Source organism: Phaseolus vulgaris, chromosome 9 (assembly GCF_000499845.2).
Source record: "Phaseolus vulgaris cultivar G19833 chromosome 9, P. vulgaris v2.0, whole genome shotgun sequence".
Classification (NCBI taxonomy): Eukaryota; Viridiplantae; Streptophyta; class Magnoliopsida; order Fabales; family Fabaceae; genus Phaseolus; species Phaseolus vulgaris.
Genome location: NC_023751.2, coordinates 22,945,277 through 22,973,180, shown reverse-complemented (window position 1 = coordinate 22,973,180; position 27,904 = coordinate 22,945,277). Strand labels below are relative to the sequence as shown.

General features: G+C 34.9%; 1 protein-coding gene across 6 annotated transcripts; it reads right to left on the bottom strand.

Moving 5' to 3' along the window:
- Nucleotides 1-56: 56 nt before the first annotated feature.
- On the bottom strand, nt 57-25,998 carry LOC137820135 (DNA topoisomerase 3-alpha). Of its 6 annotated transcripts, XR_011082548.1 has the most exons (26): nt 25,539-25,973; nt 25,269-25,447; nt 25,119-25,191; nt 24,816-24,938; nt 24,608-24,729; nt 24,442-24,514; nt 24,243-24,359; nt 23,643-23,726; nt 22,705-22,884; nt 22,492-22,620; nt 20,533-20,607; nt 18,736-18,825; nt 18,517-18,621; nt 17,637-17,671; nt 16,990-17,119; nt 15,497-15,549; nt 15,321-15,420; nt 14,741-14,779; nt 5,439-5,517; nt 4,796-4,867; nt 4,520-4,591; nt 3,903-4,103; nt 2,912-3,032; nt 2,116-2,398; nt 228-323; nt 61-78 (listed from the first exon to the last, which is right to left on the bottom strand). XR_011082548.1 is itself a non-coding variant. In XM_068623979.1 (25 exons), exons 1-24 carry the CDS (start codon nt 25,812-25,814, stop codon nt 2,155-2,157), a joined length of 2,772 nt encoding a protein of 923 aa, XP_068480080.1. In that variant the 5' UTR covers nt 25,815-25,977; the 3' UTR covers nt 57-1,573; nt 2,116-2,154. The 6 variants fall into 6 exon arrangements, 5 of the variants coding, with proteins under 5 accessions (XP_068480080.1, XP_068480079.1, XP_068480081.1 ...); XM_068623979.1 differs by having other exon boundaries at nt 57-1,573; nt 25,539-25,977; XM_068623978.1 differs by having other exon boundaries at nt 57-323; nt 25,539-25,977.
- Nucleotides 25,999-27,904: the final 1,906 nt, after the last annotated feature.

Below are 27,904 nucleotides of genomic sequence, written 5' to 3'. Positions count from 1 at the left end.
CATCTATATGCACCTAACCATGGGGTAGCGGTGGGTTTCATTTGATGCCTTTTCACTACCTTCAAATTCCATGCACCACTATTGAAGTCAAGTTTAAAATAATAAAAAGCAAGTGAGGCTTTAATAGCAGAGAATACAAAAAGGTAAAGAGACATTTGTAATATTCTAAAAAGAGCATATTGGAAAGACTTTTCATCTTTCTGCTTCAAAATTATGCTACCCACTACCTTTGGCTGTATGGTCCAAACTGCACTCCTTCAAGCCCAAGGACAACTCTGGCCATCATATCATAAGCTATAATTTAATCCTCGCTCCTCGGTTACCTACTTTCATGAGAAAAGATTGAATTAACAAAGAAATTGCAGAAAAGTTAGATATAAAATACAAATGTAAAAAAAGTATTGAGTAAGATGAGAAATAAAGAGAAGGAATATTGTAGAAACATATCAAATTACTATATCAATAATTAAAGAGAATAATTATCTGTACGCCCCTTTGGATTGCTAAAAGATTATTGTCTGCATAAGCGTTGGGCGTAGTTAACATGCCGCATATTTTGTAAAACGTCCATTATCCTGTACATAAACAAAAGTCCAAGTTGTCTTTCCTATTCCCTATTTCACATGCTTCTGTACAAAATAATATTTAGGAGCTTCTATTTTAAATTAAAAACTAGGCATGCTAGAAAACTAGTACGGAGATATTGGAAAATTGATCACCGGTGTAGTCGACATAAATGACTTTAGAAAGTTTTATTTACTTCTAACCTTTAGATTAAGAGAATGGAAAACATGTTTTCCATGTAAAATTCCCTTGTCCAAGGATTATTTTAGGTTAAAAAAACCTCTCTTTATTCTCCAAACACTCTTGGCATGAGTATTTAGAGAGATTTTTAAGGCAATGGGGCTAAAATGAAGAGAGCTAATTACATTCAATGATTTCATTTGGCTGGAAATTAATATTCCATTCAAACAGCACCCATTCGGCGATGTCTCAAACCCAGAGGAAGGACAATCATTTAGACATACTACAAAATATTGTGTGAAAATGTGAATCTCTGGTTGCATGCTATGTGGAAAATCAGCAACATACTTATGTACCCAAAGAAGATGAGGTGTCCTTATTGTGTTCAAATTGTTGAAGCCCATACGCACATGATTTGGAAATTAACAACCTGACTAGAGAGAATAACTCCTAAAAAAAAATCATAAAGAAAAAGTAATTCGATGGCTTTGCATTATTAAATTAAGCCAACAATGCAGATTCAATTTTCGTGCCACTTATAAGCTTTGGTTAGATTAATGCATACACAATAAAACACTCGATAAATTAGACAGTGGCAGAAAATTGGGACATGATTTATGCTTCGTCGCTAAGTATGGATTTAATGTCCCCTTCTTAGCTGCAGTCAAACAATTGTTATGATCTCGCCCTCGCACATGCTCCCTCCAGATTTGGCGAAGGGATTGTTTCATGACAGCATACCCACCATGTGCTCGACAAACAGACGGTGTGACCAAAGTTTCAGGTTTTGAGACCTATTTCAATATTTCAGAATACTACATACTGGGTGCTGGAAATAAAACAAAAAGTCTATATAATTCAAGTTATTGTAGAGCAGAAGCAGTTGTCATTTGAGTGAATAAATAAATACGAAGCATGCAGCATTACAAAACACCTTTTTTTTGTGGGGACAGTTTATGACATCTATTTCAGCTGGATTCCATGAGGGCTTATAATGATATTTAAACATCACCCAACCAATAAAACATCATAAACAGGAATTGATCCGTCTCAATACCCTGTATCAAAAGGCTTAAAGGGCAAAATTGTATTCCAAAAGCCATGGAATTCGGGAACTACAAGTTCTCCATAAGCAAAGGAGATCCAATTGAAATAGATTCTTCAGTTATTTGAAGTTAAGCTAATGCTACAAGTTCCTTTATACAAGAATTGATGAATGAATAAAAAAAAATTGAAAATTAAGATTGGCATATTAGAACCAGCACAAGTTTTGGTAATGCATGCTCAAAGTTTGACACAATATTCCCAGTGTTTATTCAAGCACATGCATAGTAATAGAAAATGAAAGCAGAAAGGTTCTTGATGGCCAACCTTTCCTTATATATACAGTTAAGATGAATAAATGAGAGATCAGACACCACGATTGGGGCAGACATTTGCAAAGTGAGATGGATCACCACACCTATAGCACCTTCTACCAGAAATAGGATCTCCTGTTGCCGAAACAAATGTTGTGGCAGCAGTATGAGCTCCTGTCTGGCCACCTCTACCACGAGATCCGCGTCCACCTGTTCGCCTAGGATTGGAGGATGGAATACTATTTGAACGTGTGGCACTTCTGCCTCCAGTTCCATCATCGAGGCTATCCTCCCATCTGTGACAGGGGTGATAAGGCTTATAAAAACAAATAACTATCTCAAAAGCAAGCAATATGGCTCATTTCTCTAAACTGTTTGAAAAAATAATCTCACATAATTCAAAATAAAGAGTCTATGCCTCTTCAAAACTTAGACTCACAGATTATGTAATGGTGAGAGATGGACATACTTAAATCTAATTTATGAATGTCAGTTTGGGCTATTTGTGTGGATGAAAAGCAGTTTAAGAGAAAGAGGTTGGCAGGTTAATCATTCAGTTGTCAAGAGTCCAGATATTAAGTGCCAAAGATTTGATAGTTACATAAAAGTGGAATAGATAAGGAATGCCATTTCTCCTCCCTTGATAAAAACAACACCCCCCAAAATAAAACCATGCACAAGCTAAGAAACATCGGCCAGTAAACAAAAATTGTTGAAATTCTTCATATTTTAGACACTACCACGAAGAGTAAATATAGCAGAAAAGGCTGAAATATAATCATACAACAAAAATTCAAGAGTTCACGTACACAAAGAAGTTGCATTCCTGTGATTGACATGAATAGAACTTCCTTCCCCTGTTAGTTGCTGTATTTGCAGTTCTCAAAACACATGGTGTTCCACACGAACTGCATGAAACAGAAGCTTCCCCTGCATTGTTTAATGGTTTATAAAATGCAAAGCTTTAAATTTCAATTTTGACAGCTGCTAAATGACTGTAAAAAGCACGCTAAAAGAAGATTTCCAAACATGATGCACCAAACTAAGAAGATTACTTTTTGGAAAATAAGTCACTTTTCACTTTTCAACATCCCACTGAAAAATATACCCAAGTTATGACCACACACCAAAACTTGAGCTAGAGCGGCGAGGACACATAGAAATAAGTAAAACACTAAAATTTAACACTCGTTATCTATAACATATGTTGCCATGGACCGAACACATTTGTTTCTAAGGCATGGAAGGTTGATAACCAAAACACTGTAGGGCAATCCAGATAAAAGGCAAAAATATGTTGCAGTGCTATCCACTAAATGCCTAACATACAAAAGAGATACAAGAAATGTTGAAAATGGAAAAGACTAATAAAAAGATTCCAGAACCAAAGCTTTATACGTGGTTAGAAAATGTGTCCTCACGCTCTGTGGTTAGACTGACAGGCTACAAATAAGGAGTAGACCAGAGAAAAACATAAATTTCACCATAATCAATGAAAGATTACAATGAATAGCTTCCCGGCCTTCCCAATACACAACGATCATTGTGTAACAAATTGTATCACATGACATGTCAGACCAAGCCCATAGAATTAATACAAACCTTTACATAGTAAACTCCTCAATAATCCATCTTCACATATTCCAAAAATCAATGTCAGTAATATTATATACAATCATGATTCACTGTAAGCATTTGATCATATCCCTGTGACAACACTAAATATCCAAGAAATACATTTATTTATTTCTCAAGGCCGTCTAAACTGGCATTGCATTTTAAAATCTACTGAGACCTTACCGTTATGTTCACTTGCTCCACGATGTCGGACATTCCCAGAGCGTAAAGGACAATCATTAGAAGAATGTCCTGTTTCTTGACAGTTCATACAACGTCTTTGTCGTGGGTTAGTATGAAGGCCATTGCTCGTTGGTGCAGTTGGTTGTCGTGGGTTAGTATGATGGGCATTGCTCGTTGGTGCAGTTGGTCCTCGAGGTCTTGCTGGAAAACATGAAAAGGTATACCGTGAGGATTCCAATATTGCTTCATGGAAAAATTGGGAATGACAGCAAACAGATTAAAACATGTATTTTGTCCTGTCCCCAACTGGCTTGTGACCACAATTATAAAACATACTTAATGCGGCAGATTAAAAGAAAAACAAAAGGTAAAAACTAGCTAAAGAGTTTTAATAATATCCATAAAATAAATATTACTGTCCCCTAAAAATGTTTGAATGTCATTAATCCACTCAAATTTTGTATTGAAAAATGGCATATGAACATAGGTTATCTCATGTTTTTTCACGTTAAATCTTTATAAATAACTATTGTTCAACACAATATCACCTTGCATTGATACAATCCAGCAATATTTTTAATAGAGTTTCCAATAATTACTTAGCCATTCACACAGACCTGGCATGCGAGATCCCCTGCCACATATTTCTGTCAACTGTGAAAGAATCTCGTCACAGCCACCAATGCAACCTATCATATCACATACATTAATTAAAAAAAACATTTTGACTAAAAAAGGGGTTTGAGTCATAATATATTTGAGAATGAACAAACAAGTTAATGAACAAATTAAATGAATCTTTTTCCATATTTTGAGTCTACTTTTTCACTTTTGGCAGATATCAAATGGTTAAATCAGGTGAAAAGAATCTGATCTTGCAGAGATGCACCTACCCAAATGGTTGACACTGTAGTTTGGCGGAATTTCCAGCTGCCTAAACTTGAACTGAATTAAGTAAACAGGACCTATAACATTTTATGCAATCAGATATGACAACAATATTAAAACAAGACAAAGGGTTAAGATCACTAAAACATAAACAAATTAGAGAAATTAGTATTTGTGAAAATGAATTCAATCCCCGTAAAACAGCTAACTATTCTAACTAGCACTTAGGTTATTTAGAATAACAACTGTATGAGATCTACTGCAGTACAAAGTATTGAAAAAGTACAGTACAACACAGTAAAACAACACTCTGAAAGCTATTTTGGTATTCTAGGAAACAAAACATCTCCCTACTCTACTCTAAGATCCCTTGATTCATGGGATATTCCCAATCATACAAATCTGTGTAAATCACAAATTTCCTAAAATGTTTTTCTTCAAAGCACTGCACAATATCACTTCCATCACATCATATTCAAGGAAATAATACTGTTCAAAATCTCTATTTTTTTCTTATCCCACTTAAATCCCTATGATTTCAACTTAGGTGCTCATAGTCTTTAAATTCAAGGCTTTATTATTCTATTAAGAAAAAGTGAAATAGGCCATAATCCCGCATTAGTATCTTGATTAAATTAAGTCACAAACCAGGAGAACAGATATTGCACGTATTGGTGGTCACAACTGCTTCTGATAGTGATCCAGGGAGCCACACAGCATTCCTACACTGTCATTTATTTATAGAGATCAAATTTATATTAGCATCCGTCAGTTGTGATCTGAAGAAATAGACAGGTAACAAGGGAGGAAAAACACACAACTTTCATAAATAGGTTAAATTGAATTCAGAGAGGATAAAAATTGGATATCTATCTGATTTTTAGTGAGGCCTACTACAAAAATACAATTAAAAAAAGGACATTGGGGTGTAAATTATTTGCAAAATATTATCATCAATGTGAAGAGGTATTCTTAGGGCTATGCATCTTAAGTATAAACTAATGAAATTTAAGGTGTTTACACGTCCCAAGTTATTGGTGCATAGATAGTCATTGTGTTGCATAATCAGGAGAATTATGGTGTAATTAAGTGCAGATTTCATTTTATATTTATTAGGACAAATCTGTTAGTGATTTGATTCGATTTGTACAGCTTTAAACAACCATTATAATTGTCTTTCATTACCTATTATTTTTTTTCCTTAATTAGGTTGTAAAACAGTCTATAAATAAAGACTGTAATCACATTTGTAATACACATCAGAAATATATTCAATCTATTTCTTTCTATTCCTTTCAACTTGGAATAAGAGCCATTTCGAGCATATCCTAGCGAGTGTTTGTGTTGGGCCTATCGTGTCACCCACTATCGGGCCGCTATCGGACCACCCATAGTATATAGTCTCACGCACGAGTTGGCAGTCTCGGCGTGAGGGGGGTGTGTTGAAGATCCCACATCGACTAAAGATTAGAGCCTTTCATAGTATATAAGTGGGGGCAAACCTCACCTCATTGAGCCGGTTTTATGGAGTTGAGTTAGACTTAAAATCCATTTTGTAATATGGTATCAGAGCTCCTAATCTGGGAGACTCTGTTTTTGCAATTTTTTGGCAGCCTTCATTGTTGCAATTACTTTTCTGGGCAGCCTTCATTGCTGCAAATACTTCTCTAAACAACTTTCATTACAAATACTACCATTGACGACCAACGCCTACGACCGCCGGCCACAACGCCGACTTCCGCTGCTCCTCTGTTGACGTTCTCTACTGACCTCCGCTGCCGACCTTCACTGCCGACGTTGACCGCTACTGCCGGAAATTTTTTTTCCAACATTTTTTTCCCAAACAGAATCCCCACTAGTTTTGTCGTATTTCGGTCAACTCTTACCAATGTCGACTAACAACACAACCTCTCTTAGCTCCAATGATTTGCCGATGTTGCAAAGCAACTATCGTCTCGATGGAAACAAACTACCTGCAATGGGTCCAGTTGGTTCGTGCTACTCTCAAAGGAAGGAAGAAATTGAATCACCTAGGAGGGAACTCTCTATCCAAAACTGATTCTAAATATGAAGACTAGGACGATGAAGACTCTCTTATCATGACCTGGTTATGGAATTCTATGACGCTAGAGATTAGCCGAAATTGTATGTTCTTCTCCACTGCTAAGGAGATTTGGGAAAACCTTTGTCAAACATACTCTATGAAAAAAGCATGGTACGAGATAGAAAACAAGATCTTTCATATCAGCCAAGGGAGCCTTTCAGTAACAAACTACTATGGTATGTTGAATGGTTTATGGATCGAATTAGATCAATATCAAAATTTGAAGATGAAGTGCATATATGACTCTATTGCACTAGCACAATTTCTGGAAAGGGTATGCATATTTAAATTTCTTTCTGGATTGAACCCTGAATTTGATCCAATTAGGATTCAGATTTTGGGAAAGGAAAAATTCCCTTCTCTCAGAGGTTTTTCACATTGTACGAGGGGAAGAAACTCGGAGGTCAGTAATGTTGGATGGGGGCAACTCCGTTGATAGTTCAGCTCTAAGTACTAACAACTCTGTTGATAGTTCAGCTCTAGCGACTAGCAAGGGCCCTATAAAAGGTTCATTTCCTTCATTTGGAAAGCCTCCCACAAAGGCTAATTGTGAAGATTGTTGGTGCAGTTATTGTAAAAAGACAGGTCATACTAAGGAAAAGGGTTTCAAACTTCATGGAAAGGAGAAGCTCTTGGAATGTACTGGAGGATTCAAAGGTACCATACAAAGGCATGCTAATCAAGCATCATCTGACTCTGAAAGTACGACCTTACCTTTCCCTCAAATAGCAAAGGAGGTCCCCTCACTCAGCAAAGAAGAGTTGGAATGTTTACGAGCTCTCATGAACTCTCTTAGTAAGACTAGCTCTTGTTCTTTAACCATGTGTGGTAAAAGTTCTAGTTTCTTATCCTTTAATGCTTCTGGTACTGAGAATATCTGGATTATAGACTTTGGTGCTACTGATCATATGACACCTCATCCTACAATACCTTATCTTATAACCAACATATTGTTGTAGCTAATGGTTCCAATACCCCCATTACTGGTCGTTGTAATTTCCACCTTTAACCTTCCTTTCCTTTAAAAAATGTGCTTCATGTTCCCAACCTATCTAATAACCTCTTGTCTATTCATAAGATTACCCAAGATTTAAATTGTGCAATGACATTTTTTCCTTCCCATTGTGTTTTTCAGGATCTTGTCACAGGGAAGACAATTGGACTTGCTAAAGAGTAGGGCGGCTTACAGCAGGAAGAAACTAAAAAGTGTGTTAAACTACAGGCACACACTTCTAGTCTTCAGCAAGGCACGGAATCTTGGTCATCTTCTCAGATATGGCTTCAACACAGACGTCTTGGACATCCTCCTTTTAGTACCCTAAAATCCTTATTTCCTGTTTTATTTACAAAATTATATGTTGAGTCTTTTCATTGTGATGTTTGTCAGTTTGCTAAACACCATAGAACAACTTTTCCTTTGAATAATAATAGAAGTTCAAAACCTTTTGATCTTATTCATTCTGATGTATGGGGACCTTCATCTATTCCTAATATCTCAGGTGCAAAATGGTTTGTTTCATTTATTGACGATTGTACTCGCGTTACCTAGATATTCCTCATGAAAGATAAGTTTGAAGTTTTTCACTTGTTTGTAAATTTTTACAAAATGGTTCAAACACAATTTGAAAGTCCAATTAAGAGATTACGTTCTGATAATGGAAGAGAATATGTGAACCAGAACCTTTCAAAGTTCCTTAAGGAAAATGGAGTTGTTCATGAATTAACCTGTGTGGATACTCCTCAACAAAATGGGGTTGCTGAAAGGAAAAATCGTCATATCCTTGAGGTAACTAGAGCATTACTTTTCCAAATGTATATTCCAAAATCTTATTGGGGGAAGCCGTCCCGACTGCCACTTATTTGATTAATAGATTACCCTCTCGGATTCTAGAGGGTGTTACTTCTATTCAGCTTATGACCACATTCTATCCTTCTATTCCCATGTTAACTAGTCTTCAGAGTCGTGTCTTTGGTTGTCCAGCTTTTGTCCATGTTCATAGTCCGTATCGAGGTAAGTTAGATCCTCGCGCCATCAAATGTGTCTTCATCGGTTATGCCCCCAACAAAAAGGGGTACAAATGTTATCATCCTCAAAGTTGTATAGTTTATATTTCCAAAGATGTCTAACCTAAAATGAAACTAACCTAGATGATTACCTATTGCCTTGAGAAAAGAAAAAAGATCTTGTGCCAAATATCTTATATCTCAATTTGTGTCTACAGAAAAACTTTCTATGCAGCTCCAAAGTTTTCTTTCAGCTATTAATTCTATTAGAATCCTTACATCAGTACAAGAAGCCTTAAAGGATGAGAACTGGGTTCGAGCCATGAATGAAGAAATGTAGGCATTAGAAAAGTATGAGACTTGGGAGATTGTAGAGAGACCAAAGGATAAGAAGGCAGTGGGTTGTCGGTGGATATACACAGTGAAGTATCAGTCTAATGGCACGTTGGATCGATATAAAACAAGGTTGGTTGCAAAAGGGTACACTCAAACCTATGAGATGCATCAGTTTGATGTTAATAATGTCTTCTTGCATGGAAGCTTGGAGGAAGAAGTATACATGGAGATTCCACCTGGCTATGGTAATGTTCAAGAAGTTGAGAAATCTTGAGTTGCCACCTTTTCCTTTGTTGCAGGATTTCATTCTTAGGGAGGATGACAAAGACCATGCACCAACATCATTACCAGAGAAGAATAATGAAGACAAATGTTTTAGAAAACAATATCAACAAAGGCAACAAGAACCCGTCCTGGTCGAACAACAACTTCAATTGTTTGAACCAGAGGTAAGAACTCATACCAGTGAGACTCTTGAGGACACCTTAAATACTGCTTTTGAACCTAACCTAAATGATTTACCTATTGCCTTGAGAAAAGAAAAAAGATATTGTGCCAAATATCCTATATCCCAATTTGTGTCTATAAAAAGGTTACCCAAGATTTAAATTGTGTTACAAGAAAGACTATTGGAATTGCTAAAAAGCAGGGCGGGTTATATTCTTTACAGCATGAAGAAAATAAAAAGTGTGCTAGAATACAGGCACACACTTCTAATCTTCAGCAAAGCCCTGGATCTTGGTCATCCTATCAGATATGGCTTCAATACAGATATTTTGGTCATCCTCCATTTAGTATCATAGAGTAATTATTTCCTATTTTATTTATAAAAGTGTATGTTGAGTCTTTTCATTGTGATGTTTGTCAGTTTGCTAAACAACATCAGACAGCTTTTCTTCCCGATGGTAATAAAAGTTCTAAACCTTTTGATCTTATTCGTTCAGATGTATGGGGACATTCACCTATTCCTAATATCTCGAGTGCAAAATGGCTTGTTTGATGATTGTCCTCAGGATACTAGGATTTTCTTTATGAAAGATAAGTCTGAAGTTTTTCACTTGTTTGTAATTTTTTACATAATGGTTCAAACACAATTTGAAAGTCCAATTAAGAAATTGCATTATGATGATGAAAGAGAATATGTGAACCAAAACCTTTCCAAGTTCCTTAAGGAAAATGGAGTTGTTCATGAATTAACGTGTGGACACTCCTCAACAAAATGGGATTACTGAAAGGAAAAATCATTATCTCCTTGAGGTTACTAGAACTTTACTTTTCCAAACGTCTGTTCCTAGATCTTACTAAGGGGAAGGAGTCTTGACTGCCACTTCTTTGATTAATAGATTACCCTTTCGGGTCCTAGAGGATTTACTCATTCAGTTTATGAGCACATTCTATCATTCTATTCCCATTTTGAACAGTCTTCAGAATCATGTCCATTGCATAATCAGAAGAATTATGTTGTAATTAAGTGCAAATTCCATTCTATATTTATTAGGACATATTTGTTAGTGATTTGATTTTATTTGATTTGTACAGTTTTAAACCCTCATTATTTCTGGCTTTCCTTACCTATTATTTCTTTTCTTAATTAGGTTGTAAAACAATCGATAAATAGAGACTGTAATCACATTTGTAAAATACATTAGAAATACATTCCATCTATTTCTTTCAACTTGGAATCAGAGCTCCTGATCAGGGAGACTCAGCTTCTACAATTATTTTTTTTTTGGGCAGCCTTCATTGCTGCAACTTTTTTTCCTTATCTTTTTTTCTCCATTGACCACCACCTTGCACCATTTCCAGCGAGTTTTTTTTTTTTTGTGAACAAGACCAAATTTTGCCAATCTGCAAAACTTAGTTGGTTGAGGTCTCATGGACTCCCTTAGTAAGACATCTAGCTATTTTTCCTTCACTATGAGTGGTAAGAGTTCTAGTTTCTTATCCTTTAATGCCTCTAGTACTGAATATATCTGGATTATAGACTTTGTTGTTGATCATATGACACCTTATTCCTCTTCTTTTTCATCCTACACTGCTTTATCTAGTAACCAATATATTACTATTGCTAATGGTTTCAATACCTCGTTACTGGTCATGGTAACATTCACCTTCAACCTTCATTTCCTTTAAAAAATGTGTTTCATGTTCCTAAACTATCCAATAACCTCTTGTCTATTCAAAAGCTTACCCAAGATTTAAATTGTGCAGTGATATTTTTTCCTTCCCATTGTGTTTTTCAGGATCTTGCCACGGGGAAGACTATTGGAATTGCTAAAGAACAATGCGGGTTATATTATTTACAGGATGAAGAAAATAAAAAGTGTGTTAAACTACAGACACACACTTCTAATCTTCAGCAAGGCCGTGAATCTTGGTCATCTTCTCAGATATGGGTTCAATACATACGTCTCGGTCATCCTCCATTTAGTACCCTAAAGTCTTTATTTCCTGTTTTATTTACAAAAGTGTCGACTGGGTCTTTTCATTGTGATGTTTGTCAGTTTGCTAAACACCATCGGACAACTTTTCTTCCCAATGGTAATAAAAGTTCTAAACCTTTTGATCTTATTCATTCAGATGTATGGGGACCTTCACCTATTCCTAATATCTCAAGTGCAAAATGGTTTGTTTCATTTATTGATGATTGTACTCGGGTTACCTGGATATTCCGCATAAAAGATAAGTCTGAAGTTTTTCACTTGCTTGTAAATTTTTACAAAATGATTCAAACACAATTTGAAAGTCCAATTAAGAGATTGTGTTCTAATAATGGAAGAGAATATGTGAACCAAACCTTTTTCAAGTTCCTTAAGGAAAATGGAGTTGTTCAAGAACTAACTTGTGTGGACACTCTTCAACAAAATGGGGTTGCTGAAAGGAAAAATCGTCATCTCCTTGAGGTTACTAGAGCTGTACTTTTCCTAACGTCTGTTCCTAGATTTTACTGGGGAAGCAATCCTGACTGCCACTTATTTGATTAATAGATTACCCTCTCAGGTTTTAGAGGGTGTCTTTGGTTCTCCTCCTTTTGTCCATGTTCATAGTCCTTATTGAGGTAAGTTAGATCCTCATGTCATCAAATGTGTCTTCATCAGTTATGCCCCCAACAAAAAGGGGTACAAATGTTATCACCCTCAAAGTCGTAAAGTCTATGTTTCCAAGGATGTCACCTTTCATGAAACAGAGTCTTTCTTTACTAGTTCTCAGCCTCAGGGGGAGAGTATTTAAGAAGCTGAGGTTCTTGAGTTGCCACATTTTCCTTTGTTGCAGGATAGATTTCATTCTTAGGGAGGATGACAAAAACCTTGCACCAACATCATTAACAAAGAAGAATAATGAGGACAAATATTTCGGAAAACAATATCAGCAAAGGCAACAACAACTCGTCCTAGTCGAACAACAACTTCAATTGTCCGAACCGGAGGTAAGAACCCATACCCGTGACTGTGAGACTCCTGAGGACACCTTAATTAGTACTTTTGAACCTAACCTAAATGATTTACCTATTGCCTTCAGAAAAGAAAAAAGACCTTGTGCCAAATATTATCCCAATTTGTGTCTACAGAAAAACTTTTTATGCAGCACCAGAGTTTTCTTTCATTTATTGATTCTATCAAAATCCCTACTTCAGTACAAGCAGCCTTAAAAGATGAGAACTAGATTCGAGCCATGAATGAAGAAATGAGCGCATTAGAAAGGAATGAGACTTGGGAGATTGTAGAGAGACCAAAAGAAGCAGTGTGTTATAGGTGGATATACACAGTTAAGTATAAGTCTGATGGCACATTGGATCAGTATAAAGCAAGGTTGGTTGCAAAAGACTCAAATCTATGGGATCGATTATGAGGAGACTTTTGCTCCAGTGGCAAAAATGAATACAGTCAGGATTATTCTCTCCCTAGCAGCACACTGTGGTTGGGCGATGCATCAATTTGATGTTAAAAATGTCTTCTTTCTTGGAAGCTTGGAGGAAGAAGTATACATTGAGATTCCACCTGGTTATGGTGTTGTAAATGAAGGAAATAAGGTGTGCAAACTTAAGAAGACCCTATATGATCTTAAACATCACCTCGTGCTTGGTTTGGAAGGTTTACTCAAGCTATGGTATCTTTGGGGTACTGACACAGCCAAGGTGACCATACTCTGTTTATAAAACATTCTCAGAATGGTAAACTCACTCTACTTTTGGTCTATGTAGATGATATGATTATTACAAGTGATGATGAGATTGAAAAACAAACTTTGAAGGAGATATTGGCTACTCAATTTGAGATGAAGGATCTTGAAAAGCTAAAGTACTTCCTTGGGATACAGGTTGTTTACTCTAGATAGGGCATCTTTATTTCTCAAAGAAAATACATCCTTGATCTCCTCAAAGAGACTAGTAAGTTGGGTTGTAAGACCACTTAAGTGCCAATATAGCAAAATCATAGGATTGGGAATGATGAGGAAAATCCAAAGAAGGAGAAGACACAATATCAAAGACTTGTGGGAAAACTCATTTATCTATCACACACTAGGCCAAATATAGCTTATGCAGTTACTGTGGTTAGCCAATTCATGCATGATCCAAGAGAAAGACACTAGCAAACAGTAAATAGAATTATTCAGTACTTCAAAGCCTCTCCAGGGAAAGGATTGTTATTCAAAAAAGGGGAAAACTTAGACATTAAAATATATACAAATGTTGACTATGTAGGATCAATTGTTGATAGGAGATCCACCACAGGCTATTGCATGTTCCTGGGGGGAAATCTGGTGACATAGAGGAGCAAGAAACAAAATGTAGTTGCAAGATCAAGTGCAGAAGCAAAATTTAGAGTCATGGTTTAAGGGGTTTGTGAACTATTATGGATGAAGATCATACTCGATGATCTCAAAATAAAATATGAAGCTCCTATGGGTTTGGTGTGTGATAATAACTCCGCCATTAGTATTGCACACAATCTAGTTCAACATGACCGAACAAAACACGAAGAGATAGACCGACATTTCATTGAGGAGAAGTTGGATAATGGTCTTATAACCACCGAGTACCTCCCTTCAAGACTCCAATTGGCAGATATGTTTACTAAGGGACTTCCCACAAAACAATTCAAAGATCTTACTTGCAAGTTGGGAATGATAGATATACATTCACCAAATTGAGGGGGAGTGCTGCACAATCAGGAGAATTATTTTGTAATTAAGAGTAGATTTCATTCTCTATTTATTAGGACAAATTTGTTAGTAATTTGATTTGATTTGTACAGCTTTAATCACCCATTATTTCTTGCTTTCATTACCTATTATTTCTTTCCTTAATTAGGTTGTAAACAGTCTATAAATTGAGACTCTAATCAGATTTGTAAAACACATCAGAAATACATTTCATCTATTTCTTTCAACTCTTTCTTTTGTCCCCGAGAGCACAATAATATTGGTAACTGGTATTTCCAAGGGTAGATGAGTTGTAACTTTTAACAAAGCAATTAACAAATACATGGAAAAAGAAAAAACCAACCTGAGGGTAGCCCAAACATCCAACCATAAAATTGCCATCCTGGTAAATGATAATATAAAAACTAATCAGATAAAAGGTTATGCCCCTATTCCTTTCAAAACTATAAATTCCATAAACACAAGGCTAACATGAATATAATGATTGGGCAAGCCCTCATACACATAAGTAACAAAATTCAGCAAGTATACACATAAGAAAGTATGCAGCTGCATTAAAAAAGATATGATTAAACACTTATTATTACTTAAAAAAACCTAAATTCAAGTGTATCAGCTAGATTGAGCCTACTGGGTCTTTTCTATTTTGTGTTTCATGCTCCAGGCATAAAGTTATTTACTACTACCAACACCCTAAACTCCACACCTAGACTCCTACTCTCATGTCATTGGTTAGTTAACCACTATATGATGGAATTGATCATGAATGGCACATAATTGAGCTATTTATTTAATTCCCAATAATGTCACCACCTATACAAATCACATGAAAATAATAAAAAATATCAACACAAATTCCAAACTTTGTTTATTAAATGTAATCATTCCCTTGGTACAGAACCACAACTACATAAAACACATACTCGATTTTTCCTTAGCACCATGTCTGATTCTTGACAAAGTCCACATTGTCGAACAACTTCTCCCATTGCATGTAGCTCGTCATTGCCAGATCTACCGGATCTGCAATGGTGGTCGAAGATACTCATTAACATTGTGCACATGGAGTACATATGTTTGGAGGTTGGTAGATAGTCACCTTTCAAAAAATATTGCCATGGCTTCTAAAAGTTTCACTTTATTCAATCTCGCCTGTACATATATTTACAGATTATCAGACATTTAAGTTCAAAATATACATAACCAAATAAACTTGGTTCTGATAAATTTCAAATGATTAAAAAGGCAGATTGAATGGAAAAAACTACATGAGAAAAGTAAATTGAGTGCCAATCATTTTATTCTCATGTGCATGTTACCAAAAAAATTGCTATTGAAAGCAAAAGACCACAAGCCCAGGTCATGGCAACAAGCATCAAGACAGTTAGACTACTCTACCAATAAATTTTATATGAGCACAGAGCACATCTGACCCTACAAAATGACATCTAAAGGAGTTCTTATAATTCAGAAAGGATTAGATGCACAATTAATAATGCCTTATGTCACACTTAACTGAATACATGCATCACCTGTAAAAATAATCCCATCCGTTTTACTTACTTACTGATTAAGTAACTATTATACTCAACCCTCCGTTATACTCCATACAGTTTGAGCTTCAAATCCAAAGCTTTAAGTTGCTCTCATTGTCAAAGGAGAGGGAGAAAGGCCAGTCAACCGGCCTTCAGGTTTGATTCCATGAAGTTGTTAGATACAAAAAAGGCTAAATTACAATTTTAATCTTCCTTTAATTCCTGATTAGCAATTTTAGTCTCCCTATTTTTTTCCCCGTGATTTTAGAAATCTGTAATTTTGATCAGATATTAAACTTTGCATATATGCTTATTTCTTTTACTTTTTACATTTTAATAATTTAAATAATAGGACTCTAAACGAGTATATTTGATATAGATTTCAGTTGAATTAAAATAAACAAAAAAAAACATACAAAATTAAGAATTAGACTGGAATTGCTGAGTTCTAAGATATAGGGACTTAAACCACACAAAAAAGGACCAAAATTGCAATTCATCCAAAATGAAGGACAACCCTACCCACAACCATGGACTCATCATCACTGAGCTTCCTGCACGTGGCATTGCACACAAGAAGTCCTTATAGAATTTTGTAAATAAAGTCCTTGATAAGTCCCTCACTAGGGGTTCTATCAAAAAACAGGTACCCATTGTAAAATTCTCAAATACTTCAAGGACCTAGAAAACAATTAAACAAGAAAACTGGTCCCTAAACTATTTGAAACTTTGCAAATAAGTCCGTGTAATTTGCAGAATCCTAGCAAGAAACCTATTAAAAAAAGTCTCAAATAGTTCAGAGACAAACAAATTTATTAAACCTTCATAAAACAAACAATCAATTATTATTACTACATTGACGTGTGACTACTTCATGCCAAGAAACCTACAATAGTTTGCAACCCCTATCTAAAAGTATATAGAAAAAATTGAAATAACAATTGAAAAGAGGCAATTTTAACATAACCGCATGGGACTAAAGATCTTCTGAATAACAAAATATTCATAATAAGTATTAACTTATAAGCAACTGAGCAAGAACCAAATGATTCCTTACATCTAGGAAACAAGCTTCCATCAGCTGCAAGCTAGTTGCCAAAACATCAGCTTTGCTTTTATTTCCTTCACTAACAAATTTCATGTCACGTTCCATAACTGCTCTAAGATAAGGTTTCCAGAGTTTATACCTGAAACCTCAACGGTAGCAAAAGGCAAAGGCAAAATAAAGGTTAACAATGTTACAGGGTGGAGTGCAGATGGGGGGAAACAGCATGCTGAGTAGAGGCAAAGGATGAAGCATTAAATTTGAAAATCACATTTTGGATTCAACCACAAACAAGGAATTCAAATTACAAAAAAAAAATATTTGACAAATGATTTCCATTTTAGCAACAATTAACAAACCAAAATAAGTATTTGAGCCAATAGCTGGATTAATATTAACCACACTTTGAACATCATTAATCATCCGAAACATTATTAGGATGAACAATATATTGAACACCTTTAGCTGAATGGTTAATTGTTCTTAAACTAGAAATATCTTTACTAATGATTCCTCTTTTTCTTTCCTATTTTTTTCCAAAAATAAATTATTGCATCTAACTGACAAAATATAGAAATCCACTCAAGTAAGATCAAGAATATGCTAATAAGATTAGATATGAGATTAGTGACAATTTTAAAATGAATAGAATTACTTACCCCATGTCATCATATCCCATAACAAGTGCCTCACCCTACAATAATATCAAGCTCGTGACTAAGAAAAATTTGATATGAAAATATCATCATTTTTTTGTCTATGCCAGCGCAAGCACATATTTGAAAATTATATAGATTATAACTATGGTAATAAAAAGAGGATTCTTCAAAGTATTAACACAAATATTCATGGGGAGATAAACCTTTTCAATTTTTAGTTATATTGATCTACTTCTTTTTTTATGCAATTAAAAACAATAAGGATACAGATAAAGCATGTCTATAAAATATGCTCAATCCCATATCGCTCCGTTGTGCAGCTCTAATGCTCTATAGATAATAAAATTACTAACAATAGGCAATAGAAGGACTTAATGTCATGCTATGGTGAAAAATTCTTTTCAGCAGACTCCCATGATAGATTATTAACTCTTTGTTCAGGTTACTGTATATTTAATTGTTGTAAAATTAAATACAGGAACACATTAAGATTCTAATTGCTAGTAAGTTTGTAAATGTTGTATTAATTAGTTCACCTACATGTATGGGTCACAGTCAACTTCTTAATGTTCAAAGTAAAGCCTCCCATAACTGTCAATTAGACCAGATGGTTGACAACTTCATATACACATTCAGTGATCAGCATATTCAATTGTAGAATAATACTACAATAGTGTAGACAGAATTGGTTTTATTAAATGAAATCTTCGTGTAATGACCTATAAATATTATTCACAACATCGTCTTCTAGCCTAATAACCTTATATAGTAACTCTTCTTAACAGAAGTAAATAAAAGTCAAGATAGCCCAAGAAAAAAATATCACAAGACACGGAGATTAGTCACAAATTTCTCCTGCAAGTTAACAGTATGAACTTACAAGATTAGTTGGTGTGAAACGAGTGTTAGCATCCTTAGTTGCATAAAATCGATCAAGTAGCTTCTTGATGTGATCATGCATCGTAGCATCTGTACCAATACCCTCCTTTGAGAACAAATAAAACAATAAATATACAATTGTCAATGTCTAATGACACATAATTGGACTTGTTCACAACAAAGTATCAAATTTTTAGTCAGTCAGATAAATAATTATCACCTTGTCCATATAACTCAGCAAATCAGCTTCACTTAAAAGTGGTGGTGGTCGGGTTACTCCGGAATCAAGGATTAATGTTGTTGGAATGAACTGCAATATAAATAGCACCATCATGAATTTATATTCTTCTAGATTTTAGAGAAAATGAGAAAGGATTGAAGGTAAAATTGTATTATAGTATGTTATGATACAAGAGTTTACAAAGGAAAATAAGAAAAGGGTTCAATTGTAGCTGAAGTGTAATAGAAACCTAACTGTCAACTGACAGAAAGGAAAAGATACACTCTAGCAGGATCAGAATAAGGCCTACAACCCTGTCCTACCTTACTCTACATCATGAATATATATTCTGCTTAGATTTTTGACAAAATGAGAAAGGATTGAAGGTAAAAATGTATTATTGTATGTTATGATACACCGTAATACAAGAGTTTACAAAGGAAAATAAGAAAAGGGTTCAATTGTAGCTGAAGTGTAATAGAAACCTAACTGTCAACTGACAGAAAGGAAAAGATACACTCCAGCAGGCTCAGAATAAGGTCTACTACACCCCTCTCCTACCTTACTCTAACATCATCAGCTCAGAAGCAAATACAACACATTGAAACATAAACCCAAATTTTACATCTATAATATATAGAAAAAAAGTATCAAAAAATTTAGTCTAGGATTACAAAAGCTACATGAACCATAATCCAAGTGAATGGGTAACATCTTAGACTGTTACGACCCAAGATAGAAAGGAAACAGATTCACACGCAGAACACAGAAAGAGAAAGAACACTTCTCCTTGATCTATTATTCCAGCACTTTAACAATACACAAAAGCACTTACAAAGGAGAATAATTTCTTTCACACAGGTATTACCCTGTCACAACCACAACAAGCTAACCCCTTAACCTACCGGGTTGGTCTTTATTTAAAGACCAACCATAACCAACAAACTACCCGAAACCCCCTTATCCCTTATTCTTAAATTTCCTTCTATAATATACCCTCCATACTTTGTCTTTATCTTCTTGCCTAACATAGACCCCACACCCTCACTACTAAGACTGGACATTTGAAGTGTGAAGTTGCAGGATCTGGCATCTATGTTGGCCTAACAACATCAATATTGGATAGGCTTTAATGCCATATTAGAAATGAACATAGTCTAGCTCAATACCAAAATTTACCCCAAGACAAAAGGATCACTGAAGTCTTACTATAAAGAGTAATTTTGGGAGAAGAATGTTATTTTTATTATCCTAAATGATCAAAATTACATTACAGTTATATAGGCAAAGACTACTGATAGAAATTCTAAACACCCTCATTACAAAAATAAAGGAGAATAAAACCCACTCCCCCCACATGTTGGTGCATTGATGTCTAGCATGCCAACTGATCAGGAAAATGACAAGTAGAGCTTCACACATGACTCTGCTGCAACAAAACGTCAACTTTCTCAAGGTTATCGGCACATTAAATAGATACTTGACGTTTGGATAATTGTGCCACCATTTCTATCATAAAAACAAAATTTGTCAAACTCCTAAATATTCAGCCTCTAATATGGCACTAAATACCACAGTGGAGCTTACACAAGAATAAGTATAACAATCTGTCAAAATGTGTTATACTGGGATTTGTTCTGTTGAAATTTCATCAGGAATCTGACAGTTATGACAATGAACAGCATGTGCGGAAAATGGCAAGAGCCAAGATATGACATGACAAAAAAATACAACAAAGTAATCAATCACTAGTACAAGAATGTTACATAAAATTTGATGCTATAATTCAAAGCAAACCTGTTGACCAATAGTATATGTTGGAATCAGTGATCCACCCCAAGATTCGTAGTGATAAACATCCAAGTAGTTTTTCTGATTGAATGAAAACCAGACAATAACATATAATCAGAACATTTGCAACTTGTCCCTAACATATATTAAATGCTTACTAAAAACAAAAGGCATTCACATATGGACGTGCACCACACGAATTTTAGTTATTCCCACAACTGATTCAATGCTTAAGTCATAACTATATAGATTTGAGTTTGTAAAAAGGAAAAAAGTGTTAGTTTGATAGTACATGCAGCAACAAATAATCAAGGAGGTTCATGATATGATGAAGGAATAGGCAGTTCTTGTTGCTGTTTAAGTGTTGAAAAATAATTTTTAATGATTCAAACAGCAGAGTGGTTGAAAACAACAGGTAATAACCATTCCTAAATAGGTTGTAAAGAATACAATCAAAATGCAGTAAGCTCGTTGTAGCTTTAAGGAGATCTAATCAATGTGCACAGTCCCTATTGCTGATTAGTCAGCAATTTACTCTCTTCAATTTTAAGAAGGACAAAAAGGAATTTTTAATACTTTATTTCAACATGCCAGTTTTAGCAAACAACATTTTAAGCTTGAGAAGGAATAGGAATGAAGATAGAAAGACAGCTTCGGATTGCCAGGAACATAATATAGTCATGATTTTTTTAGCCGTGACACCTCACTTTGACAGTTGCACCACTTCAAGGAAAAAAAAAATATTATTTTGCATAGATATTTAGAGGAAAAGGTTGTTGCAGATTGCACCAATGGTCTCGTGACGAAGATCAAGTGAATCATATTACAATCAAATTGTGACGTTTGGGTTGTGATGCTTTTAAGTAGAAAGAGTTGCACTACAATCTTTAATTATAACTTTTGGTCTAGAGGTAAGCTCCCGATCCAACAATTGGTATCAGAGTCAAGGTCACAAGCTCAGTCCTCAACGGGATAATTGTTGATTGGGAGATTGTTGAGTTACATTACATCAATTGTCTCGTAACATAGGTTAAATGGGTTAAGTCACAATTGAATCATAGCGCTTAAACTACTATGCCCTTAAGTAGAAATAGTTGCACTATGACCATTAGCTATAGCTTTTAGCCTAAAAGAAATGCATATATTTCACATAGATTATTTCATTAATGGAAGAAATAAGTTGTATAAAATAAGAAAGGCCTTATACAATATTAAGTTGTCTTCTTGATCATTGGTTTGGATACATAACATACTCAATGTTTCTAGGTGGTAAATTAGTTACATGGAGGAGTAAAATGTAAATGTGATTGAAAATTCTGGTGTAGAAGCAGATTTTTCCACTATGACCCAAGGGATTTGTGAATTAGTATGAATGAAGACCATATTGACGGTCTCAAAACTAAGTATGAAGTTCCTATGAAGCTTTTTGGGGGCAACAAATACCATAAGCATTGTTCATAATCCAATTCACCATGAAGAACGAAAACATATAGAAATAGATCAGCACTTTATCAAGGAAAAGTTAGACAATGACGTTGGGGAAAGAAAATATGTTCTCCTTCTAGAGGTGAGTTAGCAAATGTTCAAAGGGACTACCCACAAAATGATACTAATATCTTACTAGAAAACTATGAATAATAAACATCTATTCACCAGCTTGACAGAAGTTGTTGTAACGTGTAAAATATGAAGCACATGTTGTACGGATTTAATTAGATTTATTCATTTGTTAGTATTGATTGATGAAGGTTCCCTAATTTGTAATAATCAGGTATGATTTGATGTCCATAATTATAGCATATTTTTTTATAACGAAAGTTGTATAAAGAGTAATCTTTATAAGTTTGAATGATCAGAAAATAATATATTTGCCTTTCCTCATATTCCAAGTGCTTCAAAATAGATCCAATATTTGTCTTACATCACAATATGGGCTATCCACATGGTGCATGACAGACATCTCACCTCTAGAATCACCCTCCCACAAGCAGAAAATAGTTCACCGGCAATATCAATTTCAACAGTAGTTTCAGCTCCTATAGCAGGCTTTGAGACACATGCCAAAAAGTGGCGAACAACCAGCTCGTACAGTTTCTGCAGCAATTTAAGAAATAATATGAATGTCCAAGCAAAATGCAATGCTTAAAGTAAAAATAGTGGTACGGAATCATGTCTGACACGGTGATCTTGGCTCCATCCAGATTCTCCAGTAGAAAATTTTGTAGGGTGAATGGGTGGATGAGCCTTGTCATCGTGTCCACCACCTCTAGGGTTTCTCCAAAGCCCTGTCCCAGGGTCCAACAATCGTTGTGCATATACTCCCCACTCAGGATGCCCTTGTTGTTCTTGCACAATTGTCTACAATTGAAAGGAAAATAAAAAAGAAAATGGAAGATTAGTCATTCAGGACAAAATATTTACTAAGGATAAAGAGTGAAACAACAATATTGTTAAAACAAGACAGGTTGAGCAGGGTGAAACAACACAAGTGAAAATCTTAAAGTGCAACAATTGAGCAGGGTGGCTGTAAAAGTCAGATCTTCTTTGCTTGCATAGAAAAATATATTTTAACTTCTAGTGCCATATATTACAAAAGAAAATTAGCTCACGGGTATAATATAAACATATATGTTTTACAATGAGCATCTACAAAAACCCATGTGCCCATATATATTAAAATGCTGTTGTGTTTCCAATAACATTCAAGGCAATAAACATACTACATTTAATTTCTTCCATGGTTTAACCTATAACAAAATATCAAAACTACCCCTTCAGAGTTATAATTTATAAGCCCCTTTCCTTTTTGTGTATTATAAGACACCAAAAAGATGCATATAACTACAACATCTGTGCCAAATAATTAAAATTCTCAGGTGCTGCATAAAATATTTTCTTACAGTAATAAAAAGAATAACACAGCATCCATGCCAAATAGCATGTTCTCCATAACCATAAAAGTGAGGGCTCTTTTCAAATCAAAGTTCATGTCTATTACCACATGAAAGTTAGCAAAAACTCTACTCTTTTCTTGTATCTTTAAAGTCCAACTATCCAGGAGACTGCAACTGTGATAATTATTATTCATGTTTGGATTGATGAAAGAGCTAACCCACATGCAAATCAGTCCTTGAAGAAAAGTTATCAGTCTCTGTACGGGGATAACTGATGAAACCAGCTTGGTAAAGTTCTTCTGCCACCTATAAATATTTAAATAAGTTGTAAGCATAGTGGCATATAGAAACATCAAATCTGTAAAATTATGCAAAAAGAGAATTGGAATAAACTAACAAGTATTTGTCACTCTGAATTTGTCTACAAAATAGTTCTCTATAATTGTTGAAAATTCCACATCGACTAGAAATTAGGACAGATTATAATATATAAATGAGGTTCAATCCTCACCTTACAATATGGTTATATGAGGTTGTGTTACGCATAAATCCACTTACTTAGATGGTACGGATACCATATTAGGGACTCATTGAATCCTCATCTCCTAGGTTAGGTATCAAATCTCATTGATATGTTCACTCAAGGAACATAACAATTGGCACTATCTATGAGAAGTGTTATGAGTAGAGGAATTGTGGGTAAAAAACTTTTGAGGTGGAAGGGAAGTTTGAAATGTGTGAAGGAGACTCACTTGAGGGGGAGAACTCAAAGATACCACTCATAAGGAGAAAGCACACAAACAAGTGGTAATGTCCACTCACCTTCATTGTGTGCTCAGAACTCATCCTGAAGTATCTTGAAGCACGCTTTTCAAGCTCAATGGTATTCAAAGGATGTGGAGGATACTTTGGCTTTTCCTGATGTCTTACGTTTGTCACCTGAAAGGTAATCAATACGTTTAATGAAAAAATTACTTTGCATTTAGCATATGCCCCACCACATGTTTTAAAAAAAACTCACTGTTGCTGTTGGCTCCTCAACACACATCTCATATATTATAACTGCACATGTATAATCAAACAAGTGGCCCCGCCTGCCAAATGAATTTAGATTACATCTTAACCTGCAGTCAGTGATACAACAAGAACCATGAATGTATCAAAACCCTAAAACCTTTGTATCTTACATCCAGCCGAACTTAGCAATGCGTCCCTCTGATTCATGAGCGCAGTTGATAGACCAAAACTCTTCTGGCTCATGTGCTTGTATCTCCCAATACCGTTCCACGACAAATCCAAGTGTAGGAAACTGTAGTACAAAAATACAACTAAATCTCAGAAGAATCAATAACTTCAAAGCACAAAAATCTCAGAGCATTTTCAACAGAAACATACCTGGCAAGGGCCGTAACTTAGGATAAGGTTTCTGCCATCTGTAGCAGTGTCAATGACAAAAGCATCTTTCATCAACATGGTCTGGAACCTCGTGAAAGAAGCACCTATACGGAGATCTATTTCCTACAAAAAAAAGCTAGACAATCATCCCTCACCATCCACAAAATAGAAAAATAACATGTAATAGTTAATGCATAAAACAAAAAGCAATAGCGTCAAATCCTAGTTTTAATTTGCAACAAACAGATTCACGGAAATACAAAAAATCAGCTCCTTCTTGGTCAGAAAATAGTGACTACTCACCTGCCTGGCATCGACAGCATCAGCAAGACATTTCTTCGGCTCCTCAAGATTCTGAACAGCATGATGGATCTCTCTATGAAAAGCAGCAACAATCAAACAAGAAAACAATCAAAGAAAAAAGAACCACCACAACAGGACACAAAGCTGAACCTGTCAATCAATGCAGAAAACCGAGCCCGTTTTATAGTAAGATGAGGATTCACCGCAGTACAGACGTCAACCACTTCAAACGCAATGTTCTCACCCTCTCTATCGCAATCGAGCCACAAAACAAGCCACTGGCACCTCCTCGCTTCCTCCTCCAGCGTCCTCTTGATATCTTTTTTGTCCTAGGGTTAACAACGCAAACAAATTGCAACGGAAAATTAAACGCACACATACACAGAGAGATAGAGACAAGCGCTGTTCTTCGATGCGAACCTCGGGGACGAATTTGTGGACAGGGGCGCGGAAGAGATCGGCGGGGTTACACGCGTGCCACTTGCGGTAACGCTCGTCGAACTCGAGCTCCATAAGGTGGCCGGTGACAGAGGTGAAGAGCATGTGGCAGGGTTGGCCGCGAATGGTGTAGTTGAACTCGAAGATCTTGTTGTAGCGGGAACGACCCTCCCTCGTTCTTATGCCCTGGTTCCGGGAGAGGATGGTGGAGACGGACTTCGCCACAGAGGGCTTCTCCGCCACGTTCAGAACGTTCATGCTGCGTGCATCCACGCGTTGGTTCGTGAAGAGAAGAATAGGGTTTTGGCGGTAACGCGATTTTCGTTCGCGATGAATAGCGTGCGAGTGTTACCACCTAGTGCGAGGAGAGGGCACAATTTTGAAGTTCAAATCAACGGGAAAGTTTCTTCAGAAAGTGTCTGGGTTTAGCGGGAAAAAATATAAAATAAATAACAATAATAATTAATTCTTTATGATTGATCATTCGTTCTGTCAAAACAAAATATTAATCGTCTTATTTTTCGACCATGAAAACTAAACTTTTAACTGTATTAGAAAAACTATAGTCAAACTAAAATATGTTTGTGAATTATTACAACAATTAACTAATATTTTAGATTGTGTATGCACGATAAATATTTATTTTATATAATTTGAGTTTATTATAATCAATAAATATTTTGAAATTTTTAACATGTATTACAGTTAAAAATTATAACAAAACAGTAAAAAAAAAAAGCGAGGACTTTAGTTTCCAAAAACAAACAAATGATTAATAAGTTAATAAAAACACATGCCTAAAAAAGTTAGTAAGAAAACGAAACGTTGATTATAACAACTTGGAATGAAATTTCACAACTTTTAAAACATTTAAATATATTACATTCAAATTAATTTCATTTTTAAATATTTTATTTAGATTAAATAATTTAAATTTATAAATTTTAAATACTAACTTTTTATTTCAATAAACTATTTTAATTATCATCAAATACAAAAAAATATGTAAATATTAAATAATTTTTAATAATTAAAAAAATATTAATATTGATAAATTTTATAGTGAATCTTAGTTAATATTATCTTTTATCAAAGTTATTAACAAATTTATTGATACGTACAAATTTTTATCATTGATGTCGAGTAAGACTGCTTTTGGCACAATTATTTATATTTATATCAAATGTTTCTTACACTGTCGATGATTGGGGTTATTTTGCTAATATTTTGATTATTTAACTGAAAAAATTACTTAGTTTTTTATTTATTTATTTTATCAGCAATAAACAATTAATAAATGTGAACCACTTATGAAAGAACCATTCCAGTTAGATAAACTATTGTAGCCCAACCTTAATACAAGACATACAACCTTTAACTTGTTCCACTCGTCACGTCCCTGCTAACGCCTAAAGATACCACTACTTAACTAATTTCGGAAAAAAAAGCCTACGACACGAATAATTAATAATTGCTAGAAAGTTTTTTTTAGTTAACATTAGAAAAAAAATTGTTTGATAAATAATGGCATTAGTATCATCAATAAAAAGTAATTATGTAGATTGATAAAAAGATAATTAGGACGTGAATAAAAAAAATGTACTTTATATATGTTTTACTGGTATGGGCCGAACGGTCAATATCATATCTCGGCTTTCACAATCGGGTCGACCGAATGTTTTCATCTGTGTGGGCCGACCGACACCTTCATTCCAATTATGCTCAATCAAGGTCAATGAAGTTAAGTCATCATTAAGAATTAGGTAATACACCTTCAAGCACGATCCATCTCACTAATCCGGCCCAACAAGGTAGACCCATTAAAATAATATAAATAGCGCACATTCCAATAAGCACGTACGTCATTTATTTATTATTGTACTCTGACACTCGGGTGTCGAACTCTCTTTGTTGACTTTGACGCCTTCTGCAAGTACTCCCATTCGGTATTCTTTAGAAGACCGAGTGATCGAGTAGTTGAGATTAAAAGGAGTAAAAAGAAGTTCGGAAGAGAAAGCTGAAACACAAACCAGCCGTCCGACAAGAAAGAGAAAGACGAAGGTCCTCAATAGTTCTCTAAATCTCATATCCCTAACAAGAACATATACTCAAAAAATTAATTTACTTAATATCAAACAAAATATAATAATTGATTACATTAACAACACTAAAATAATCATAACAACTTACATAAAAAAAAATAACTCATCAATTTCCATTAGTATAAAATATTCAAACAACCACTCTATAAAACACGATAATTATTACACAATGTTAACAAAAAGTGATATTACTTTTGTAATATTTTGAAATTTTTAATAACGGTTCTTCAAAGAACCTTCGTTAAA

What these genes read in the sequence shown, in the direction of transcription:
- LOC137820135 (XM_068623976.1), bottom strand. Translation starts at nt 25,814, where the DNA reads ATGAACGTTCTGAACGTGGCGGAGAAGCCCTCTGTGGCGAAGTCCGTC. An exon ending in ATGCTGTCGATGCCAGGCAG is followed by an intron (nt 24,939 to 25,118) that starts GTGAGTAGTCAC and finishes TTTTTTTTGTAG; the next exon opens with GAAATAGATCTCCGTATAGG. An exon ending in TGCTGAGTTATATGGACAAG is followed by an intron (nt 18,622 to 18,735) that starts GTGATAATTATT and finishes TTGTTCTCAAAG; the next exon opens with GAGGGTATTGGTACAGATGC.